Source organism: Phyllostomus hastatus, unplaced genomic scaffold (assembly GCF_019186645.2).
Source record: "Phyllostomus hastatus isolate PE091 unplaced genomic scaffold, TTU_PhHast_1.1 phas_scaffold_501, whole genome shotgun sequence".
In the NCBI taxonomy this organism is placed as follows: domain Eukaryota; kingdom Metazoa; phylum Chordata; class Mammalia; order Chiroptera; family Phyllostomidae; genus Phyllostomus; species Phyllostomus hastatus.
In genome coordinates this window covers 43,647,917-43,671,876 of record NW_025334033.1, presented here as the reverse complement: position 1 = coordinate 43,671,876, position 23,960 = coordinate 43,647,917, and the positions used below count along the sequence as shown (strand labels likewise).

The window sequence follows — 23,960 nt, the reverse complement described above, 5'->3', positions numbered from 1 at the left end:
TAAAATAAGTTGTAATAATTATTCTACATCATTATTTTCTAAAATATTTTATTCATTTATTTTTAGAGAGAGGGGAAGGGAGGGAGAAAGAAAGGGAGAGAAACATCAATGTGTGGTTGCCTCTCACATGCCCCCTACCGGGGACTAGCCCACAACCCAGGCATGTGCCCTGACTGAGAATTGAACCAGTGGCGGGCACCCAATCCACTGAGCCACACCAGCCAGAGCTATTCTACATCATTATCATCAGAGCAATTCATAACAATGGGCTTTTCACATAGTTTCAAGTGTACAACATAATAATCCAATATGTTGCAAAATGATCACTGCAATAAGTCTAGTTAACATTCATCACCACATATAGTCACAGAATTTTTCTTCTTGTGATGGGAACTTTTAAGATTTACTCTCTTAGAAACTTTCATATATGCAGTACAGTCTTAAATGTAGTCACCATGCTGTAGATCACACGCCCATGACTTATTTATTTTGTAAGTTTGTACCTCTTGTCTCCCTTTACCCATTTTGCCCCTCCTCTTTCTGCCTCTGACAACCACCAATCTGTTCTCTGTGCCCATGAGCTTGTTTTTTGTTTTGCTTTGTTTTAGATCCCACATATAAGTGAGGCAATATGGTCTTTCTCTGACTTATTTCACCTACCCTAACACCCTCAAAGCCCACCCATATTGCTGCATATGGCAAGATTTCATTCTTTTTTATGGTTGAGTAAGGTTACACTATGTATCTCTACCTATGTAGATATATATCTAACATTTCCCTTATCCATTAATTAACTGATAGACACTTAGGTAGCTCCCAATCTTGGCTTTTGTAAATAAGGCTGCAATGAGCATAAGAATGCATATATGTTTTCAAGTTAGTGTTTTCTTTGGATAAATACTCAAAGGTGGAATTGCTGGATCATATGGTAGCTCTATTTTTAAATTTGGGGGGAACTCCATACTGTTTTCTATAGTGGCTGCACCAATTTACATTTCCACCAATAGTGCACCAGGGTTCCCTTTTCTCCTCATCCAACACTTATTTCTTGTCTTTTTTTTATAATAGTCATTCTAGCAGGTATGAGGCAATGTATCATTGTGATTTCCATTTGCATTTCCCAGGCAATTAATAATGCTGAGTACCTTTTCATGTACCTGTTGGCCATCTATATATCTTTTTTGGAAAAATATGGACTCAGCTCCTCTGCCCATTTTTAAATCATATTATTTGGGTTTTTTGCTGTTGAGTTTTATGATTGTTTACTATATTTTGGATATTAACCCCTTATCAGAAATGTGATTTGCAAATACTTTCTTCCATTCAGTAGGTTGCCTTTTCACTGTATTGATGGTTTCCTTTGCTGTGCAGAAGTGTTTTAGCTTGATGTAGTCTCACTTGGGTGTTTTTGCTTTTGGTGTCAAATCCGCAAAATATCACCAAGATTGATGTTAAAGAATTTGCCGTCTATGTTTCCTCCTGGGAATTTTATGGTTTCTGGTCTTACATTTATGTCTTCAACACATTTTGAGTTAGTTTTTTTGTATGGTGTAAGACAGTGGTCCAGTTTCATTCTTTTGCATATAACTGTCCAATACTTTATTGAAGAGACTGTCATTTCTCTATTGTAAATTCCCAGCTCCTTTGTTGTAAATTAGTTGACCTTACATGCTTGAGTTTATTTCTGGGATCTCTCTTCTGTTGCATTGATCCATGTGTCTGTTTTTATGCCAAAGCAGACTGTTTTGATTAGTGTATCTTTTAGTAGAGTTTGAAATCACGGAGTGTAATGCCTCTAGCTTTGTTCTTTTTTCTCTGAATTGCTTTGGCTATTCAGGGTCTTTTGTGTCCCACGTAAATTTTAGGATTGTTTGTTCTGTTCTGTGAAAAAATGCCATTGGAATTTTGATAGGGTTTAAATTGAATCTATAGGTTGCTTTCAGTAGTATGGACATTTTAACAATATTAATTCTTTCATTACATAAGCATGAAATAGCTTCCTATTTATTTGTTATCTTTAGGTTTTTCATCAGTATCTTATACTTCTCAGTGTATAGGACTTTCAAGTTCCTTGGTTAGATTTATTCCTAAGTATTTTTTCTTTTTAATGCAATTGTAAATGGGATTATTTTTGAAATTTCTCTTCTGGTAGCTTGTTATTAGTACATAGAAATGCAACAGATTTCTGAATATTGATTTGTATCTTGTAACTCATATCTTTTTAAAATGAAATATCTGTATAAATCTTTTGCTCATTTTAAATCAAAGCTTTCTGATTAATGAGTTTTGAGAGTTTTTTATATATTCAGGATACAAGTCCTTTATCAGATACATTATTACAAATATTTTATTCCTGTGTGCTTATTTTCATTCTCTTAACAATGTCTTTTGAAGGGCATGCATTTTTAATTTTGGTGATAAAATTTATCAAATATTGTTAGGCTACCTGATCTTTCATGGATCATATTTTTGGTGTTCTATCTAAAATACTTTAACTCAACATCACTAAGATTTTTCCCCTGGTTTATTTGTTTCTAGAAGTTTTATAGTTTTCGATTTTACATTTGGGTCTACAGTTTATTTTTAGTTAATTTCTGTATATGGTATGCTGCACACATCAAGGTACATTTTCTTTTTTATATGATGTCCAGTTGGTCAGCACTATTTGTTTTTGCATCTTTGTCGAAAATCATTTGAATATACATGTCAGTCTATTCCTGTGTATGTATCAGTCTGTTTACAAACTTTATTTGATTCCTCTGATCTGTGTCTATCCTTTTGCCATACTATGCTGTCTTGATAACTGTAGCTTTATGGTAAGTCTTGAAATTAGGTCGTGTAAGTCCTCAGTTTGTTCTTTTCAAAATAGTTTTTTATCCTATTTGTTTTTCCATTAAATTTTAGAAACAGCTTGTGGATTTATATTTGAAAATCTTGGCCCTGGCTGGTGTACCTCAGTGGATTGAGTGCGGGCTGCAAACCAAAGTGTCGCAGGTTCGATTCCCAGTCAGGGTACATGCCTGGGTTGCAGGCCATGACCCCCAGCAACCGCACATTGATGTTTCTCTCTCTCTTTCTCCCTCCCTTCCCTCTCTAAAAATAAATAAATATAATCTTAAAAAGGAGAAAATCTTGTAGGGACTTTTATTAGCATTGCATTGAATTTGTAGATCAGTTTGGTAAAAAAAAAAAATGACATCTTACTAACATTGAATTTTCCAATCTATGGGCATGGTATGTCTCTCTATTTATTAGGATCTTTAATTTCTTTCATGAGCATTTTGTAGTTTTCAGCCTATAGATCTTGCACATATTTTATTCTATTTATACATAAGCATTTCATGGGTTTTGGGGTGCTAGTGTTTAATAAAATTTGTTGAATCAATGACTAAATAATGCCAGCTACTTGTGAATGCTTGTCTTGATTCCGTAGTCAAGTACAAGATGCTGGAATAGGGGTTGGCAAACTCATCAAAGCCCCTGGGGATGCCCAGGCCAGCAGTGAGACTAAGAGGTCTAAGTATAACTCCAGAAGGCAGGAACTGAGGGTTTCATTCTGACATCCTTGTCACCACGTTCTTTAACCTTGGACAGCTCCTTGTCCCCACCCAGGGTCAGCCTCCTAGCACAAGTTGTAGTTGAATGAAGTCTATGCTTTTCAGGGACTCTCTAGGCATAGCTGGCTTTCTCTGTAGGTGCAATAGACAGTTGCCTCCCTTGCATGATTTGAATGTGCTGAGTAGCCTACCTGACCAACCACTTCTCACCCACTGGCCTGGTTTGGCTCCTAAACTACTTCTTCTATATCTTTCCTCTGAATAAGGTATTATATTTCCATAAAGACCTTATTAATGTATTCCCTGGGAAGGATACTGTGGCCCCTTGCAAAGGTAGATACTCACATTTGTTCTACCCAGTTGTTATGTACTAATTGAGCACCTACCATATGCAAGGACTTCCAAAGTGAAAAATACCATCTTTCCTTTTAAGGGGGTTATGATGACAAGGAATCAGATAATCAAAGTCAAGTTTATTTAAAGGAGGGATTGCAGGGTAGGGCTGAAAGAATGCCTCTTGGATCATTCAACTCAATGGAGAAAACTGGTGTAAAGGGAGGTTGGGAGAGCATGGACGCCTGATGCAGGGGTGAAAGGGAGAGTTACAGAAGGGGCAATAGACTCCACCCCCTGTACATTTTTCTTTTTGCTATGAGATTGTGTGAAGAGAGAGAGGAAGGGGTCGGGGGAGACAGAAAGAGAGAGAGAGACATCAATGTGAGAGAGAAACATTGATTGTTTGCCTCCTGCACATGTCCAGACCGAGGATGATAGGCGCCTGGACTGGGAACAGAACCCACAACCTAGGTATGTGCCCTGACTGGGAATCAAACATGCACACTTTTGGTATATAAGACAATGCTCCAACCAACTAAGCCACACCAACCAGGGCAGAGACTGTACATATTAAGCAGATCCATAAACCTGATACTAAGAGATAATGTATATTGTTTGTAAATAACAACATCTCAGGGCTAAATGGTACTCTACAGATTATACATCATTTTCATATGACTTTATTTAACCTCTACAACAACTTTATGTGGTAAGTGGTGGGTATATTAATTAGGGTACTCCAACTTCTCTAATGAAGAACTATGAAAGGAACTTTTATTTCTTGCTCACATCATTGAGGAGTAAATGGGTATAAATTGAGGGAGAGGCTTTGCTCTCCTTCAGCTACCCAGGAAATGAGGTTCCTTCCATTTTGGCCTCATAATCTATACTCTAGGAATGTAGGGGAAAGAATTATAGAATGATGGGGAGTATTTTCATGGCGAAAGCCTTGAAGTGGTGCACATCACTTCCACTCGTTTAATCACACAGCCCTAACTAAGCTGCAAGGGTGGCTGGAAGACGCCTCCAGGTGGTGTGTAGAAGGAGCAGAATTCAGACATTGGTAGGCCCAAGCAGTCTCTGCCACCGAAGCATAGGGTGTTGCCCTCATTTTCATACGGGGAAACTGGAGTACAGAGGATTTACGTGACTTACAGTATAATACACAGCTACTAAGTATAGGAGTTAGGATTTCAATCCAGGTCATCTGTTGATAGAACAGGAATGATAATAATGGCAGTAATTATTAACAACAATAATATCTAATAGCTCATGAGTATGGGTGTATATTAAATGGGACAATATACATAAAGGTCTCAGTAAATTTCCAACTCTGCTATCCAGTTCTATAAAGAGCCAAGTATTTTCCTCGAGGACTGTGAGCAGTGGACTGACTGCATGAGCCAGCAGCTGGTGTGTCCCCCATTGGCAGAGCCAGGGAAAAGGGGCTGAATAGACTCTAGTGACCAACAGGTGTTCTCTCTGCAGGCCCGGGAAGTTGGGTGCGGCAGAAACTCCTCTTGCAGGCAACTCCCTGTACATCTCCAGGACAGCCCCAGGGCATCATGCTTGTGCTCTGGCCAGGCATGGGAAAATCCTCCAGCCAGCACCCGTCCCCTCAGGTGTCCTTGTGGGCCTGAGCAACTTTTAAAAGATTAATTTTAATCTAATTATGTTTAACCTCTAACATGATGAATAACTAAATTGGCATCCATAACATATTGTGCATAGGTTCAACTTTTCAGATAGCTCTATTCATTTGTGTGGCAGAGATGTATAGAAATTGTTCTATGAGTGACACTTCTGTGACACAAGAAATAAAATAGAAAAAAAGGCTTCTCAGCTAAGTGGGCTAGAGCTTCCCTATCTAGAAGAGTTCTGGGTGAGAAGTTGCTGCTTTCATCAATGTTTTGGGTGAGGAAATAAGGCATGGGTTGAGTCAGAGCTGCCCTGAGTGGTTTTAAGATTTGTAGACATTATGGGAGCTTGGACCTGTGGCCACTGCTCAACCCTGCTGTCACCACAGTTCTAGCCAAAGAAAAAGAGATGGCAGGAACAGGTAATTGAAGCAGCAGAAGCAACAGTAGCAATGTCAAGGCATCAATGCCCAGCCTGAATCCACAGCACTACTGCTACATGTCACATTTCTAGCCCCATGGCCACCTTGACTTCCAAATTGGCCTTCACATAGTGTGTCCTCTGAAGGAGCCACTGTGATCCTCTTAAGGAGCAGTGCTGTGCATTTCTCAGTTCTCATCCATTTGTTCAACATTTCCTAGCCTCATTTCATGTATGTGGCATTATGCTGGGTAATTAGGACAAAAAGAATGATTAAAGATGTCCCTTGCTTCAAGTAGCTTAGTTAATTGGAAAAGACAGAGAAGTAGATTATTATCCTACAGTGTGGTTAAGGGCTTTGATGAAAATGAGCACTAAGTGTGATGGAAATCTAAAGGAAGCAATGCCACCATTCCAGGGGATGGTAGTGGAGATGGAGAGGCTCCTTGAAGAAGTGAAGGCTAAGATGAGTTCCAAAGGACAAGAAATTATTCTGAAAAAGAGAGATGGTTTTCTGGGTTTAGGAGACAGGATGTGCAAAGGTCATGACCAGAGGTAGCCAAGGGTCTGAATAGAGTTCTTTCAGGAGGAGAGGAAGCATTGGACAGAAAGTGTTCAGGCAGGGGATAGATCATGAAGAGCTTTGACTGTGATTGATTAGGGTCTTAAAACTTTCTTCTGAAATAGAGGAGTGGTATTAAAGTATGGCAGTGACATTATATAGTTGTGTTCTAAGGTGATCTTTCTGGCTACAGTACAGAGCATGGGTTGGGATGGTAGGCAAAAAAGCAAATATGGATACAAAGAAATCGGCAGGAAATCACTAGACTTGAAACGATGGTGGCCAGAAGGAAGGGAGCAGTGGAGATGGAGAACAGAGACTTGAGGGACACTGAGGTCATGGTACCTCTCCCTTTGTCATCATTTTCTAGGCAAGACCCCTCCCCTCTCCTGGCTGATTGGTTGGTTGGTTGATTTCCTTTTATTTCTCTTTTCCTTGGTATTCACCTCACTCCACCTAGAGGCAGCCATTTTCATGTTTTTAAGAGTTCTACTTTTGTTTTATATGTTCTTAGAATATATATTATTTTACATACATATATTTTACATGCATATATTTTTAAATTAAGTCAATAGTGTATTAAAGATCTCCTTCTGTTTCTTATTTTATCCAGCACTATATTTTTAAGATCCTCCAGGACTGTATTGTGCCTTCCATGCATACATTCACCTGTTACTGTCCATCTCCCAGAGGCGGACACACAGGTTCTCGCCTCCTTCCTACCACCACAGTCAGCGCTGCACTGAGCATCCTTGCATAGGTCTCCTTTTAGACCTAAGTGACAGTTTCTTTGGTCCCTGTGCCCAGGAACAGAGTTGCAGGCATGTAACCTGCCTGAGAATAGGCAGATTGCCCTCCAGAATGGCTGGGCCAGTCCACACTCCCACTCTCACGTCACCATCTACACCTCACATTATCCACTTTGATGATGTTTGCCCCTGGTGCCTCCTTGTTTTAATCTGAGTTTCTTGGGTAACTAATGGCCTTGAGTATCCCTTCCTCTTTTGTTAATCACCTGTTCATATCCTTGGTAACTTTGTCAAGAAGTTTGTTTCTGAAAGGGAGGAGAGAAAAGATGGATGGCAAGGAGTTTTAGTTGAGAGAGGAGAGACTTGAGCATGTGAAAATGAAGATGGAAAGGAGAAAAGCTGAAGACTCACTTTCCTCCCAGGATGGGAAGGGTAGACAGAGGGAAGGATGGGGAGGATCTGGCCTCACCCAGCAATAGCAGTGAGGCTGGGGGAGGGGCTGGAAATGGCGGGGGGCGGGTGTGAGTGCACAGATCATCACTGCTTTCCCTGAGCCCGTCTGATGTCCCCCTTCCCTCGGACAGAGGCAGTGGGGGATCCATGAGGCCAGATAGGAGGGGAAAGGCAACCTCACTCAGATTCTACAAAAATGTGATATGTTGTGTTTCTAAATGCTTGCAAATTATATTTGTTCTAAATTACAAGGAAAGAGGAGAGATGCCTAAATTTCAGCTTATGGGATGTGACACAAATAAAGTTGTAGAGGTGCATGGCACGGCAGTCGGGATGGGGGACATGTGGACTCTCCTGGCTGGAGAAGAGTTAGCATAAGAGAGAGTATGAGCTCAGCACCAAACGCTGTAGAGCTTTGGATCAGACTGTGTGTGACAGGGTTGCTGAAAGCTTACGGAGCAGAAGTGTGCTGTTACAAGAAGGCTGCACAGGGTGGATTGAAGACGCTGAGCATGAACAGCGGTGGACCATTCCACAAGCCCAGGCAGGAAATGGAAGAGCCTGAAGTGAAGTGGATGCTTTAGAACATAAAGAAATGATGAATGGAAGACACTTTACAGAGGCATAATGACTGGCCTTGGTGATGAATAAATATTAAGTGCTCACTACAGATAAGTAGGATAACTGAATGAGTAGTGCATGGAGGAACAGAGGGGTTTGAAGAAAATCCACAGTTTGAACTTAGGTCCCTGGGAGGAGGAGAAAATTTCTTGAGCACCTGTATGTCCCAGCATAGTGGTAAGCACCGGAAAACAAAAATGTATAAGGCCGACATGGCTGCTGCCTGCTGGAACATATAGTCTAAGCAAGGAGAGGCCCAGCCTTCCACCTGCAGGTGAACTTTCCAGCAGATGGGCATCACCAGCAGTGCCTGGACCAAGCTGTATGTAGGTAAACTGACAGATGAGTTATGTGAAGGGGTCAAGCAGGTGCCCTGACTGAGGATGACAAAGAACTTAGATAGGGTGCTTGGGAAGACTTCCACAAGGGAGTGACACCTGAGAGGAGACCTAAGGAATGAGAAGGAGCCAGACATGCAAAGATGCTTCAGGAGGTGTCCCAGGCTGGGGCACAGCACACGCAAGAGACTGACCTAGGGAAAACATGGCAAGTTGGAAGAACTGAAAGGAGGCTCGCAGGCTGCTTACAGAGAGTGTGGGAGATGAGCTGGGAGAGGGAGGCAGAAGCCAGACCACACTGAACATTGGGGTTGACTTTTCCTCTATGATCCAGTGTATTTAGGGCATGTGACTGGTTTTTATAAAATTGGTAAAATTTAAGTTTAATAATATATGAACATTTTTACTGTACAGAGTTTCAAACACACCAAAAGTAGAGAGAATAGTATTATGAACATCCCTGTGTGTGGATCACCCCAAGTAAACATTATTTTAGGGGTTCCCCACTTGTTTCATCTGCTCCCCATTTTGCTAAAGCATATTTAAGCAAATCCCAGGTGACATGTCATGCCCCACTCCCTACATACCTCAGCATCTCTAAAAAAACATGTTCATTTTCTTACATAACCACAATGCCATTATCACACCTAACATAATTGATTATAGTTCCTGGTTATCACCCAGTATGGAGTCTATTATTCAGATTTGTCAGGTTGTCTCAAAAGTGTGTTTTGATAGTTATTTGATTCAAGATCCAAACAGGGTGCACAAAGCATTCGGTTATTGCATCTACTAAGGCTCTTTTGCTCTGTAGCAGCCCCTGCTCTTTGCGTCGTGTGTGTGTGCATGTGCATGTGTGTGTGCATGTGCATGTGTGTGTGTTTTAATGCCATTGACTTGTCAAAGACATGGGGTCAGTTGTCTGTAGAATGTCCCACATTCTGGGTTTGTGTGCTTCCTCACGTTGCCACTTAACTTGTCTCTCAATCTCCTGTAATTCCCGTAAATGGGAAGTTAGCTCTAAAACTTGGTCAGATTGAGACTCAACTCTCTTTGGCATGCGTGTCATTGGTCACAATGTCCTTTAGATTACATCATATCAGGAGACATACACTATCTAGTTGTCCTGTTCGTAGTGATGTTAAGACTTGTCAGTGAATTCAAGTATTGGGAACTTGATCCTATGGTATAGCTCCCATCAACCTCTTATCTAATTATTTTTGACGATCTTTTCTAAATCATTTACTTCATTAAAAATATCTCAGTGATTACTTTAACCTATTCTTGACCATTTCCAATGTTGAGACTTCACTGCCCCCCCCCCCCCATGCAGTTTTCACCAGGAAAGGGAGAGGCCCTCTGGGTATTCTGGAAAAGTCTCCGGGGAAGATGAGAAACTGGGCATCGACTTTCAATTCAACTACCATAGAATGGTGCTTATTTGGGGAGAGGACACCAGTGTCTATCTCAAGAGAAGTGAGCTGGGAGAGATAAGAAGAGTTACTGGGTTGTAATAGCTTTCTGTGAATGTAGCTATTGGGCCCAAGAATCCCAATAGAAGATGGTCTTCGAAAACTATGTATGTATATTAAGAGTATGGTCTCTCCTGCCTTCTTAATTATTCCCAGGGGATGTTTGCCCCTGTGTAGAAGGTGAGGCACTGACACTGTTAAGATAGCTGATGAGACCATCCCTGTATCAGAGCTGAGCTGCACCTGTTCCCCAACCAAATCCCTGTAAGAACTGCTGGGGCCGTGATCCCACCCCCCACCCCAATTCCAGCAGCTGCAGCATAACTGGAGCCAGTTCTTAGTAAGAAATTTTTCCATGATGAGGGTGGACAAGTTGTCACATGTGTGCCTGAGTCCCTGCCTGGTGACTGAAACTGGAACAGAAGGGTCTGGGTAAGGCCTTACCAAACAGCAGCAGACTAGAATGACAAGGACATTGCAAATGCATGGTAATCCTTGATGGTGTCAACCACGGATAGGACTCTTGAGACTTTAAGAACCCCAAGCCACACCCTGCCCCTGAAGGACTGGGAGCCACAGGTTGGGATGGGAATTACGGAGATGGAAAAGTAGAGTGTGCTCTGGGGAGGGGAAGTGGCTTAGTCCAGGCACTAGCGGTGATGTCCATCTGCTGGAAAGGTCACCCACAGGTGGTAGGCTTACCTGGGCCTCACTGTCACCCCATGGTCTTGAAACGCCCTTATTCTTCTATCCTGGGAGCCATGTGCCTAGTCTTAGCCACATTGAGCCTGAGCTGTAATCTCCAGGTAGAGACATCTGGTAGGCCAATGGAGGTGCTAGACTAGAGCCTGGGGGTGGGGAGGAGGTTAAGGCTGGAGATAGACTTACTAGATAGAGTACTCTGCCCTGGGCAGCTCATTGGCTCTCATGCTGGTTTTATTTATTTTTTCATTTTTTTTGTTTATTGTCGCATGATGTTTTAGTGAATGTTTATGTATTTGACTCTTCAAGGTGTCTATGAACATGCATTGTAAATGCACTGGCAAGGAAACTTTAGGGTTTACTCTCCTGACCTGGGTTGCCATAGTACCAAAACACATTTGGAAAGCAGGTTTGGGGGCAATATAAAACAGAGAGCAGGTGAGGGATCACACCTTACAGCTAGAGAGGAAACAAAGAGTAGGTATAAACTCTCTGTTTCAGCAAGATGGTGTCCAGGCTATTTCAACAGCCTCCACCCGGGACCCTGCTAAGGCAGAGCGGCACCACCCTGTATTTATCCCACTTCCCACTCCTGAAGTACACTGGGCTTTGCTGCTTCTCACGTTTGAGTGGCCCAGAGAGGAGCAGAGGGGATGGGGAGGAGAAGGAGAAAGAAGCCATCCTCTTCTGCTGGGCACTGTGGGGAGGGCCATGGTGAGTTCTAGCTAGGGCTCCAGCAGCACCCTGCAGGCAGAGAGCAGCTGCCACAGCAGCCATTTCTTGGGTTCCTAGCACGTAGGGATTAACTGGGCATAGCACAGGAGGTTGCGATTCCGAGGCCTAACACCTGATCCCAGCAGCGGATGGGTTCCTAGGCACACGTGGGAAGGGCAGAGCTGTGGATTTCGTCAGCAACATTGTGAGATCTACGTACCAAGCAGGCACTCCTTGTGCGAGTGAGCGCCCTGTGAAATGAGATGAGCTGTTCAATCCTGAGCCGTGGGCAAATCTTCTAGGGACCCATCCTGCTCAAAATATCGCCTGGGGTCAGAGGTCGGCAGAGCTCACTGGGTTCGGGTGAGCAGTGGACTCTGCCTTTAGAGACAGGCCTGCCCAGCTGCTAGCCAGGCAGGTAGATTGACAGGAAAGGTGGGCTTTCCTGGGCACAGAGTCACCCAGGCCAGAGAAGACCCACGTGCAGTTCGACCAGGGCCTAGCGGGTTGTGAGAAGGGTTTCTCAGGAGCTTGAGGGTGGATTGGGAGCGATTGGACAAGGAACTACGACTTGTGCCTTTTTTCCTGGGTTTCGTGGCAGGAGAGTAGGGTACAGCTTTAGGTCTTGGTTAGCCGTGGCTGACTGCCTGCTTACTCAGGGAGCAACCTTCCAGGTGCACAGGTGACTCACAGCCTCTCACGTGACCAGCCCACCCATCTCCACATTCCCCTTGGATACCAACTGAAATGTCATTTCCACGACTCCCCGTTTGCTTAGGTAGCCCCACCATGACTGTCCAACATACGCTGTTCTTTTCAGTCTGATGGCTTCTTTATTGTCAGGCCTTTGGAGGGACATAGTGACAGTGAGAAACTAGGTGTTGATGACACTGGGAAAGCACTGGGTTCAATTTGGTTTTAGGCATCAGGGGGGCTTTTTGTTTTTGTTTTTTTGGTTTGGTTTGGTTTTTCTTGGAATAACCATTTGTAGTTTTCTTATTTTCTTCACTTCTGCCTCTTGCACCTGAATTCTCCGAGATTCTCCCCCTTGCCGCTGTGCATGCTGTCCCCCCCCACCCCTTGGCACTCACGGAGAGCCATCTGGGCAGGCCACTGGGGTGGGCGTGGCTGGGGACAGGAGGAGGACCTCCCCAGAGTTTCGGAATCTTCTTTCCTTGGTGTTTGTCTTCAGGGACCTGACCCTTCTAAAAAAATAAAAAATAAAACCACTTTGGACTTGTGTATTTAGACACACTTGTGTGTGTCTCACGTTCTGGGCAGAGCCATTGCCTGGCCACTGCCTTCCTAGCCGCAGTGGCAGGAGGCATGGCGTTTTTAAGCAGGATGAATTGCTGTCTAGTGGCTGCTCTTCCGCACCCAGGGCCATCAATCTTGTCTCGAATGCTGGGCTGCTGGGCTGCTGGGCTGCCTGCTCAGGCTCATCTTTCTGGGGCAGACTTATTTACGGAGCCACGGCAAAGGTAATCTCACTCCCCCAGCCCTGTGGCTTGGGCCTCTCACAGCCACTCTTAAAAATAGCCCAAGACAAGGAGAGCCAGGGTCCGGTTACCTCCTGCACGCAGGATCTGATCTCACCTCGCCTCCTGTGCCTGGCAGCTCAGCCCTTCTGGGTGCTGGATCCCTCGGCCTCTCCCGCTCAGATCCAGCCGTAGTTCCCCTTCAGAGAAGTGGGAAAAGGCATGTGGAGTGCGGAGTCCTTCCCGGCTACTTTTGCCCAGCCAGTTGTGTGGGGAATGTCAGCCCTGGAAGTAGCCTGTCCCACTGTAGATGATAACAGGCTGTCCAAAGGGGTCAGGATGTTCTTGGGTACAGACCTGGCACCATGGGGCGTGCTGCGTTGTGGTAAGAACTGGCTTTTCCACCTTACACCTTCCCTTCCCTTCCCTGAATAGCTAATACCTTTGCCAAGTCCTGGGAGCTGGGGCATGTCCCCTGTCCCCATGTACCATGTTCTTTTCCCACTGGCTTCCCTAAAATCAGCCTGGTCGAGAGGGATGAACTGGCTGCAGCTTGGCCTTTGGTCCCAGCCACAGCAGTAATTTCCTAGATGACCTTGGGGAGGCCTCATCCTATAATAAGCTTGGTTTTCTCCCTTACACAATTAGGGTGGATAATTCTGGCTCCTGTCTTACCTCAAAGGGATGTGGTGGGATTGATTAGTCAGACTGGAGAAAAAAAAGAGTCTGAAGTGATTTTGTTCGGAAAATAAGGGCTCTAGCACTGCAGTTATGCTTGGATTGGTGAGCTCACTTCCTTTCTTCTTCAGGTGTGTACCTGCTCGGGTAGGTGAGTGTGTGTGTTGGAGTGTGTATCTGTGTATGTAGTATGAGTGTGTGCATGTGTGTAGTGTGTGAGTGCGCACACTCGTGGAGGGAGTGGTTTACCTGACAGCTCACTAGTTGTGAACATGTGTCATTTGTCTGCCACACAGCCTCCCCTCCCCGCCCCGCCCCGCCCCGCCCCCTTCTGCTCTCTTGAACGTGAAGGCTCTGGGCTCCATGTCCTCCCTTACAGACTTGATCTTGGAGTCCCTTAAGCTCCCTGGAGAGATGACTCAGTGGCAGGTACCGGTGAGGAAATTAAGGCTGAAGGAAAGCTAGTCATTTTCCAATGGCCCAAGACATTCAGGACCTAGCCTGGTGCCTCTAGCTTCCTGCCCCACTTTCTCCCTGCCCCGGCCCTCGCCCTCTTGCTGCACGGCACAGTTTCTCATTTTGCCATGTTCTCTCTCACTTTCGGAACTATGCTTCTGCTCTTTCTCCCCTCTGTGGGGCCTCACCCCTTTCCAGGTACCCCTTCTCAGGATGCCTCTGAGGTTTCTTTAGGAATCCGCTTGAACTTCCCTTCCCCACACCCAGTCCTACCACGAGTTCCAGAGCTTTCCTGTTCTTTCCCAAGTGTGCACACACCACACTTACTGTAATTGCTTATTTAATCGCCTCTTTGGCTGCCTGAATATAAGCTCCATGAGGACAAGGTCCTTTCTGTCTTACTCCTAACTGTCCAGCACAGTACCTGCCATCTCTTTGGGGGTTGGTGCATATTTGAATTAATTATGAATGAATGAACAAGTGGGCAAACATGATAAGTGATGGGTGAGGGAGGCCCCAGTGCTCCTGTGTACCATGTTGAGTGCATAGGTGAACACACACAGCTCCATTGTCCATGGGTCCCCTCACCACCCCCCACCCATCATGCTGATGCTTTGATGGGACAGCAGGCTCTCCTGGGCTCCTTGCCCTGTCCTGGGATTCAACAGGAGACCTCATGTGGGCACCTGGTCACACTTCAGAGAAGGCAAAACAAAAAGCTCAGCTTTCTGAACATTTGCAGCTGGGAAAGACCTCAGAAAGCTCTTGGGCAGCCTCTGGGAGGAGTACACTTTCCCACACAGCTGCCGGGGCTGCTGACACCAATGGCATCCTGAAGCTCACATTCATCTCTCTTACCACTGATTCGTGTTTGAGTCAGATACAGCCAACTTCCAGCTTCTCCCCTCTTCCCCTCTTCCCCCAGTCCACCGGGTGGGGGTGGGGCTGCTCTTCCCAGCTGGACCCTCCAGCCTCAGGCTCCCAGAAGAGCCACCCTCTCCCGGCTCCCAGAGCAGCAGGAGCGGGTTTGGAGGAAGAGGGCTTGCTGCGACTGACGTCTCCACCTGCTGGCCGCCCGGACCCTTGCTGCATCAGCTCTCTGTCCCCGCCGCCACTGCCGGTGTTACTGTTCCTGCTGCTGCTGCTGCTGCTGCAATATTTTATATCCAAGAAGCCAGAGACCCCGGGTAGGAAGCATGGCCAGGCAGATGGCACTGTGTGCGATCTACTCCTGTAGGAGGCTCCAAATAAGTTTCCCCTGAGAAAAAGTCCAAGGGGGTGGGAGCTAACCCTCTGACTGTGTTGCTATCTGCCCCCCCAGGGACCCTTCCATGAAGACTGAGGCAGGCGTAGCTGCTAAGAGCCTGCTGACATGACATCAGCCACGGAGATTGAAAACGTGGGCAACCAGCCACCGTACAGCCGGATCAATGCCCGCTGGGATGCCCCGGACGATGAGCTGGATAATGACAACAGCTCAGCCAGGCTCTTTGAGAGGTCCCGGATCAAGGCCTTAGCAGGTACCGTTGGGGGCCATGCGGGTTAGGGAAGCTGTTCTCACAGTCCCGAGGTTCACTCCCCTCCTTGCCTGTGGCAAACCCTCTGTGTGTATCCGCGTGAGCCCAGCAGGGCAGTGATGGAGACGTGGTTGTGCAGCTCAGAGAGGCAGGGTCCCCTCGGGGGAGAGCGCCGGCTCAGGCAGCCTCTGCTCCCACGCGTCCTCCACTCCCTCCTAGGTGGGAGGTGGTGCCAGGTGGGCCCTGCCCTCTGCCTCTGTCCTGCATGATCTGTGGCCAAAGTCAGAAGTAAGATAAAGTCTGGGTGAAGAAGTGTCTCAGGGGAGGGACAGCGGGCAGAGGTGCATGGGGCCTTCGTATGCACCTCGGTCTCTTGCCTGGACCTGGATGGAGGTATTACCGTCATCTTCTCTGTGGTCCCAAGAGGAAAGAGTGGCTTGATAGAAAATTGAGAACAGATAACTCTCTCCTTACACTGCCTCAGAAAGGAGGATTTTTCTGGACTAAACCTCTTGTCCTTAAATGAGAATTAGATTTTTACTTACCAGGTTTATAATAGAGTTCTGTGTGTGTGTGTGTGTGTGTGTGTGTGTGTGTGTGTGTGTGTGTGTGTGTGTGTTCTGGGGGAGAGGGGAAGGATGGAGAGAGAGAGCTTAAATCTCCGATAGAAATAGCTTATCCTCTCCTGCTGGCTGACATCTGATTCTTGGAGCTTTTCTTTCCCCCACCGACCCCCGTGACCACTGCCTCCTGGGAGCCTGGCCCAGGGGAGCTATATTCTGATCCCAAGTCCTTGGCCAGTAAAGAGCGTTGGAGTTATATGGGGCAGTGCAGGGTGTGGCCAGGGGTACGGGCGGATCACTATACCTGCTCTGCCAGTGAGTGGCCCACGTCAGCCTTGTTTCCCCCTCTCTGCTTGTTCCCATCTTCTGCCTCGTACGAAGGGCACAGGCCTTTCCGCAAGCACCTTCTTGAGTGACTCTCCCACGGCCCCCATTGCTCATGGCTTTATCTGAATTTCATGATAGTACCCTCCCAACTTCCCTCCCTCCACTCTGCTCCCACATGCCTTGGTCTTTAGCTGACCTTGAGGCATAAGCAGGGCCCTAGGCCACAGTGACCTTTCACCTCAGGAGTGTCTGGGCGTCCCATCCCCATAAGAGGAATGGGGTGTCTCATTCCCTTTCATGGTGGGGAATCCGTTTAGGCTTCAGCTATCACCCTTTGTGTCCTTGTTCTTGCCAGAAAACTCCCTTTCTTTTTCCTTCATTGCCTCCTCACGACCCCCCATGTCACAAAGTCCTTCCTTGGTTTTCCTTGGGGACATATAACAGCACCAATCCCTTGCTTTTGCTTGTCATTTCAACCTCTTTAAATAACCAAGCTCGGAACCCTTGCCTTTGCCAGTCTGGTTGTACCTCGTGCTGGCTGGTTCTGGCTACAGTGACCCTGGCGGTGTGGCCGGAGGGAGACGGGCACCTATTCCATAAGGTTTGTCCAAAGACAGTTTGAGGAGTGAGGCTGCCTTTTGTGCAAGGATCATTTGATCTATTTCACAGATACCCTGGTTTCTGGGGGGGGGGGGAGTTTGTTTTGTTTTTTTAAGAAACCAAGGTAAATTCCATTCTAACAAGGATCCGTTGAACTCCTACTCTGTGTAAAGCTAAACCCTTGACCAGACATGAAAGTGGAGGGGGAAGCACAGAGAGAAATACTACACAGTGTCTGTCTCTAAGGGGTTTATGATCTATTAGGGAAAATGAACAATGTTCATAATTAATTAGCACGGATAGAATTGGAGAAGAACTGTAGGAGAGGCACATAATTAAATAGCAATAAGAGAGCAAAGGAAGAGATGAAGGGAGAGTCAAGGACTTGTTTGCTGAGGAGGTGGCCTCGAGCTGGGGATTGAAGGGCGCGTGTGACTGACAGGCAAATGGGCTCAGAGTTTGTCCACTTGGCCTAAAAGCCTTAGCCGGGTCTGATGAGCAGCCCGGGAAACTGGTAGAAATGGGCTAATCAGGTGAATCAGCAAAGAGTCCTTTCCAGCTTTGCCTGTTCCTCACCAAGAATGTGCTTCTTATCTACCAAAGAATCTGAATGCCCTGCCAGGGACAGAGGAACCACAGAGTGCAGACTTGCGTGGGCCTTAACGATTCAAACATCTGGCTAACAAGCAAACGTAGAAGTTTGGGGTCCATTCAGGATTTGTGAAAACAAACAAAAACCCAAACAGTTTGCCAACTTTTCCTCTCCTGAGAGTTCACTCTGCGTGACCTCTGGGAGAAACTAAAGCTTTGAGAAGGAAGGTCCAAAGTAGAGTGGCCAGCTGGACCCGTTCTGATAGGTAGGCGGAGCAGAGAAAGGAAGTGTCAGTCTCCCCAGTTTTCACTTCGTGACATGTTTCGTTTCAGCACCATCTTTGGAGCTGCCTAGGCAGTCTGGGCAGGGGCCAGTCTTTTCAAAGAGGCTCAGGAAGCAGAAGTGACCTCTGGTTTCCATCACCTCGACGTGCTCCAAGGCCACCCCCGACTCCTGACTATCAGAACAAGGAAGGCACTGGGTTCTGTGTTTCCTATAAGATGGCGGTGATCTGCTTTGTAGGTTTGCGTGGCAAGGTCAGACAGATAGGCCTGGGCTTTTCTGTCTAAAATTGAAGATCCTGGGGTGAGAAGGAAAATGTCGTAAGACCCAGGTTCAAGTCCTGATTCCACCTGTAATGCTACTCTGCAGAGGATGGCGGAATCAGTTTCCTGTTCTATCAAATCGAGACAGTAGTACTTTCCCAAGATTGTCAATATCAAGTAAGATAAGGTTTATGCATGCTTTTTATTAATAGTAAAATACTAAGCAAATGTCTGTACCTACAGGAAATCTTCTTAGTATCTGTCCCTTCTACCACCTTCACACATTTAAGATCAGTAGCTCATTCTTTGGCCCTATTACCTTGGCCTGTTTCAGGGCAATTTCTTCCTTCTTCACCTTTAACTTTTTCTCAGAATGCCTGGGATGGAAAAAAGAACCAGAGACTGGGGAAATTAGGCTGATGCTTGTGTTTGGAGCTCTTGGCTTGGTCCCCAGAGACCCAGCATCCGTGAGGAGGAAGGCCCCTGCTGTGAGGACCTTCTCCTTAGGGCCATCCAGTCAGGGCCCAGCCGTGTCTCTTCGTCAGCCCAGGAACCCAAAGGGTCAGCCTTGTGCAGCGCTCCTGCTGGTGCGGCTGCTCCTCTGAGTCCTCCTCTACTCAGTGACCTGCAGTTAAAAGACTTCCACTTGGTTACCTGGATTCCATCTTGTCTGCCTCTTCAGTCAACTTTCTCTCAGCTGCAGAGGAAGTACTCCCTATTCTGCCTTTCTAATCTTTTCTAGCTCTCCCTCCCTGGGGGATTAACAAGACATCTGGCCATTCTAGGTGGAAACCACCACATTGCTATACAGATACTCGACCTCTCTCCAGAATGAATCACTCTGGATTTGAAACTGCAGATCAGCCTAGCTAAAGTGAAAGGTGGTCGTGCTTTTTTTGGGGGGGGGGGGGTGGAGTTAGTGAGAAAACACCGCAGAGGGCTCCTGAAAGGAGATGGATTCGACCTTGGCAATGCCGAGGGGAGGGCTGGGGGCCCAGCAGGAATATTTGCCCAGTAGGTCCCTGGGCAGATGCTAGTTCTCAGTGTCAGCCTCTGAAGCTGGCAGCACTTTTTGAGGTTCTGTGCTGCACAGCCATGAGGGTTCTTCAGGGAGCTGTCCTCTGCTGTGATGGCTCCGGCACCTTCCCAGACAGCCCACTTTCTAGACCCGCTTTGAAAGATTAGAGGTAGGGAAACAGCTGAAAAGGCCAAGTTCCTATCCCACCAAGACGTCCCAGCCTTGGAGTTTCAGTGGAAAAGCTATCAGTGTCTTTACGAGTGACTCTCAGTGTCTTCTGGAGTCACCCTCATTGTCACTCACAACCCCCTTCCTCCCCTTCCCCTCTTCGTACTGGAAGCCATTCTGTAGACTGGCTTCCATTTGTGGCATCTGCAGGGAATTACACAGCCAGCATGCTCACCCTCTGTGCCCTCCCTCCACATCCCAGAGGAGGCCCCTGCCTGCCCGCAGCCCTCCTCGCACCTGGCTGTGTACCCCAGAGGCTCAGGACAGATGAGGCCCAGCTGGGAGAGGAGCAGTGCAACAGAAAGGTGCCCGGAAAAGAGAAGCCCTGTGCACCAGCTTCCCTCCTGCCTACTCCTGCTGCCGCACACATGCACACAGCTTGGCATCCCAGCTCCCTGGTGCACAGAGCACCAGCTTGCAGTCCCGGCCTCCTGATGAGGCCTGTCAGAGGGAGAGGGCTGGACACGCCCTTCTTCCTCCTCTCTGGTTTGTTGAACAATGGCTGCACAGGGTAGATTACACAGAGCTGCCCTTTTCTGACAAAGAGCACAAAATTGTGTAGCCCACTCAAAATGGGAATCCAAGTGATGTTTCAAGCTAGAGATGCACTTCTTTCTGTGTTCTCTCTTTGTAGCCTTCATACTAGAAATGAGATGAGGCCGAGTGGCGAGGTTGATTAAGGACAATTCAGAGAATGCCCAAGGACAGCAGGTGCACTGCAGGCTGCATCCTGTGCTCTGAAGCAATTGTTGCTGCCCCTTTGAACCTTCAACACCTTCCAGACCCATATTGCCCAGGCCCCCAAGATCAAGTTCTGTGATCAACAGGTGTTCCATCAGAGCCCCAGGATGGTGGTCCTCAGACCCTGCTGCTCCCTGCCCACCTACCTTGGCTCCCCAGGAACTCCCCAGAGAGGGTGCTTGGGCTCCTTCCTGACTTTGGTGGCAAAAAGGGATGCTTGGCCTCTCCCTGCTCCTCCTTCCCCACCAGCACCAAAATGACGCTGAGCCCAGGGGCCCCAGTTGCCTGAGAAGGGCTTTGTGTCCAGAGGGTGAATGATTTCTTCTTTTTGCCACACCGGGGTGGGGGATCAGCAGCTTCTCAGCAGTCTGTTAAGTTGACCAATTCAGACGCAGTGCCTGGAGGGAGACCAAGGCATCAGGTGTTTGTGGTCCTTATGTCTCTCTTAAGCTTCCTGTGGGCACAAAGGTCAGCTGTCATTAGTGAGAGGTTTTTCAAATGTTTTCTTCTCAGATTTCAAAACATGAAATGGAGTTTTATTTAGAGACTATATATTGGAGAAATATACTATTCATGGAAATATGTATAATTATTAACCACCATTTCAATGTACTGTCCAAAGGGGGGAAAAAATGGCCTCAGCAGCTTTCTCTTGGAAGTCAGCCATTGTGAGTTCCCCCTCCCCCAAGACAGATTGCTGTTGGGATAAACCTGCCACTTACCTGTGCAGGCAAACCTGCAAGAGAGGTGGGCGTGCCACCCACACTGTGTGGTCCTGCCCAGCACATAACACCTTCTCTCACTGTCCCCTCTCCCCTCTTGATAAGAGCTGCTCTTCCTCCTGGAGAAGCTTTGCAGAACAAAGGCTGCTCCCTGTCTCTGGATGACTGCTATCTGTCATCGTGAAGATCCGTGATCAAATATTAATACACTGAGGTTAATAATAAGACTCTGTCCCCTCCCCATGCGGTGCGGTCTGAGTGAGCCACAGTAATAGCCTCCTCCATCTTTGGGACATTCCTGTGAGCTGTCAGCTTTGTTCCCAAGGGCAGGCTCTGGCACCAGGCCTTGACTGCTTGTGGCTCCCCGGGAGCAGCCAGCACCCACTCCCCTCGCCCCTGGGATGGGCCCCCCTGCATGCTGCTTGTGGGGAGAGGTGGTATTTTCGGAGCATCTGTAGCACTTGCTCATTTCCCCTCTTAATCGTGTCACTGAGAGAGAATGACAGGGAGGCTTGGGAGCAGCTGAGTCTCGGGGAGCATCTTGCCTCTGAACCCTTTGGCCTTCAGACTCTGGAAACTAGATCAAGCAGGGAATCTCATTTTATAGTCTAGTGAGAGTGAAGTGGGTCAGATAATCACACATGTGTTTATGCACATGCGGACATATGTGCATAATGACAAGTTATGATAAATGCTGTGAAGGTTTACTGAGAACTGTAAGAGTTTGTAGCATAACCTATAGCTTACAACCCGACCTGGGATGAGCAGGGGCTTGTTCGAGTGGGCATGAAGGGAAGGGTGGGTGGAGATAAGAGGGGCAGGCAGGAGCCACATCACAGGATCCCTTGTAGGCCAGGGCCACTTCAGGGTCCCGGCAGGGAGCAGCAGGAAACGCAAAAGGAGTGGCTGAGGAATTTAATGAGGTGATTATTTGCAAAGGAATGGCCTGGTTTTCAGATCAAAGGGCGGAAGCCCTTAGCAGGGAGAGCTATAGGCTCCCAGAGCAGGAGCTGCCAGCGGGATGGAGCTGCTCCCAGCCCATCAACCTGCTTCTCGCAGGGAATCGACATGGTTACATGAGGGTTTTTAAAGATCACTCTGACCTCAACGGGGAGAACAGGTCATGGGGAGGAGGTGCCACAGTCCAGGAAGGGGAGGTGGCAGTGTGAGCCAGCTTGGGAGCCGTGGGATAGAGAACATGGTCTGTCCTCCTGCCACTGTCATGGGCTCTCTCTAGTTCCGTGACCTTGGCCAAGTCACTGTTCTGCTCCTCAGGGCCTCCATTTCCTCACCTGGCAAACAAGGGGCAGGAACCTGAGGATGCTCAAGGCCCTTCCAGCTCTGGCAGCCTGGGAGGCAGGCACCTGTGGAGTTCTGCTTCCTGGCTTGGGGGACGGGAATTGATCCTTTTTAGCAAATCAGTAGATTCTCCATAAATTCTCTGTTCCTCAGAGTCTAGGCTGAGCTGAGTCCTGGGGCACCTTACTCATGTGCCCCTCACTCTCAGCGAGTGCAGTGCTTCCATGCAGCCATCACCGGTGTGCAGGATGGCAGTGCTTGGTGTCTGCACAGCTGCTTAGTGTGCTGGGTGCTTTTTACCCCACTGGTCTCACCGGCCCTCCAGGCACTCTGAAGGAGGCGGGTATAACTCCCCTTTGCAGATGAGGGAGGTCACCCAGCAGGAAGTGGCAGGGCAGGACAAGATTGCAAGGTTTTAAAGTCATCACATTGAGTTCGTGCTGTGGTTCCTGGGTCCTCTTGAATGTCCTTCGAACCTGCATTCTCTCCTCCTTGGTGCTGCACTTGAGATGCTCCATCCCATTTTTTCTGCCACCGCCAGCTTCTTGAGCCTTTTGATCAAAACCCTGAACTCCTTTTTACTTCTGTCTTACGGCCTCTGAAAACCGTCACCTGCCAGAGCCCGCTGACCCCTGTTCTGCACTATTGTCCATGTCAGCTCCTCTCACTTCACATCCGTAGTTCACTTGCCATTGGGCCATGTCAGCTCAAGCAGGGGCTTCTGCGGCCGCCTCAGATCAAAGGGCTGGTTCCCTCTCTCCGGCCTCTCCTCTGTCCAGCCCCATTTACACAGGGCAGTTAGAATTGTCCTCCCACAGTTTTCAGTGAGGTGTTGTTTGACTTAAGAATCTCCAGCCTCTTCTTTACCAGGAGTATAAAGTCCGAAGTTTAGATTCCTTAGGCTGCCCTTCAACTTCTTGTCTCTGGATAGGCTGACTGGTTCTCAGCCTCACCCCCAGACCTGCGCACAGGTACACACATGGCCACGTGCGCACTTGCCCATTTCCACCTGAGGGCTTTAGACAAGACCCTCTTCCTTCCCTCCCATTCTAAAACCGTTACCATCCTCAAACCTCAGACCAAAACGAGCCTTCTTCAAAAACAATCCTTTATTTAAGTTGGTCTAAGATAACTTGTTTTCTTTTCCTACAGTATATGCTCTATCTTATTTTTAAAAATAGGTGATTACTTTTCTACCTTTAAATATTTTATTACACAAGAATATGTATTTAGTATAGAAAAGAATTAGAAAAGCAGATAAAAAAACAGAAAACTAGACATTGTTCAAGTCTCATGTAGACATTTTAATGCCTGTGGATATATGACTCTATATGTGTAAGTATTAAAATATCATCTATATTAAAATCTTAGAATCTTTTTCACTGAGCAATATACTATGAATATCTTTTCATGTCAGTAAGCATGCAGATCATCATTTTCATGACTGTATAGTTTTCCTTTGTATTAATGTGCCCAGTCTAGTTAACCAACATCTTAGTGTTAAACTGATCACTTTTAAAGTCAGTCTTTTGTGCTTTATTCTTGCATTTGCAGGTTTGTAATAAGCATCCTAAAGTTCTCTGTTACGCTCTGGGTGATGTGGTTCAGTGGATTGAGCACCAGCCTGTGGATCA

General features: G+C 47.0%; 1 protein-coding gene across 2 annotated transcripts in view; it reads left to right on the top strand.

Moving 5' to 3' along the window:
* The window catches only part of SPTB (spectrin beta, erythrocytic), a 117,484-nt gene that overhangs the window by 36,579 nt on the left and 56,945 nt on the right, over positions 1–23,960 (top strand). For both annotated transcript variants that reach the window (XM_045822108.1, XM_045822109.1), the window contains one exon: positions 15,496–15,694. In XM_045822108.1, the coding sequence (XP_045678064.1) occupies positions 15,547–15,694 (148 nt within the window). In that variant the 5' untranslated portion in view covers positions 15,496–15,546. The remainder of the gene's footprint in view (positions 1–15,495; positions 15,695–23,960) is intronic.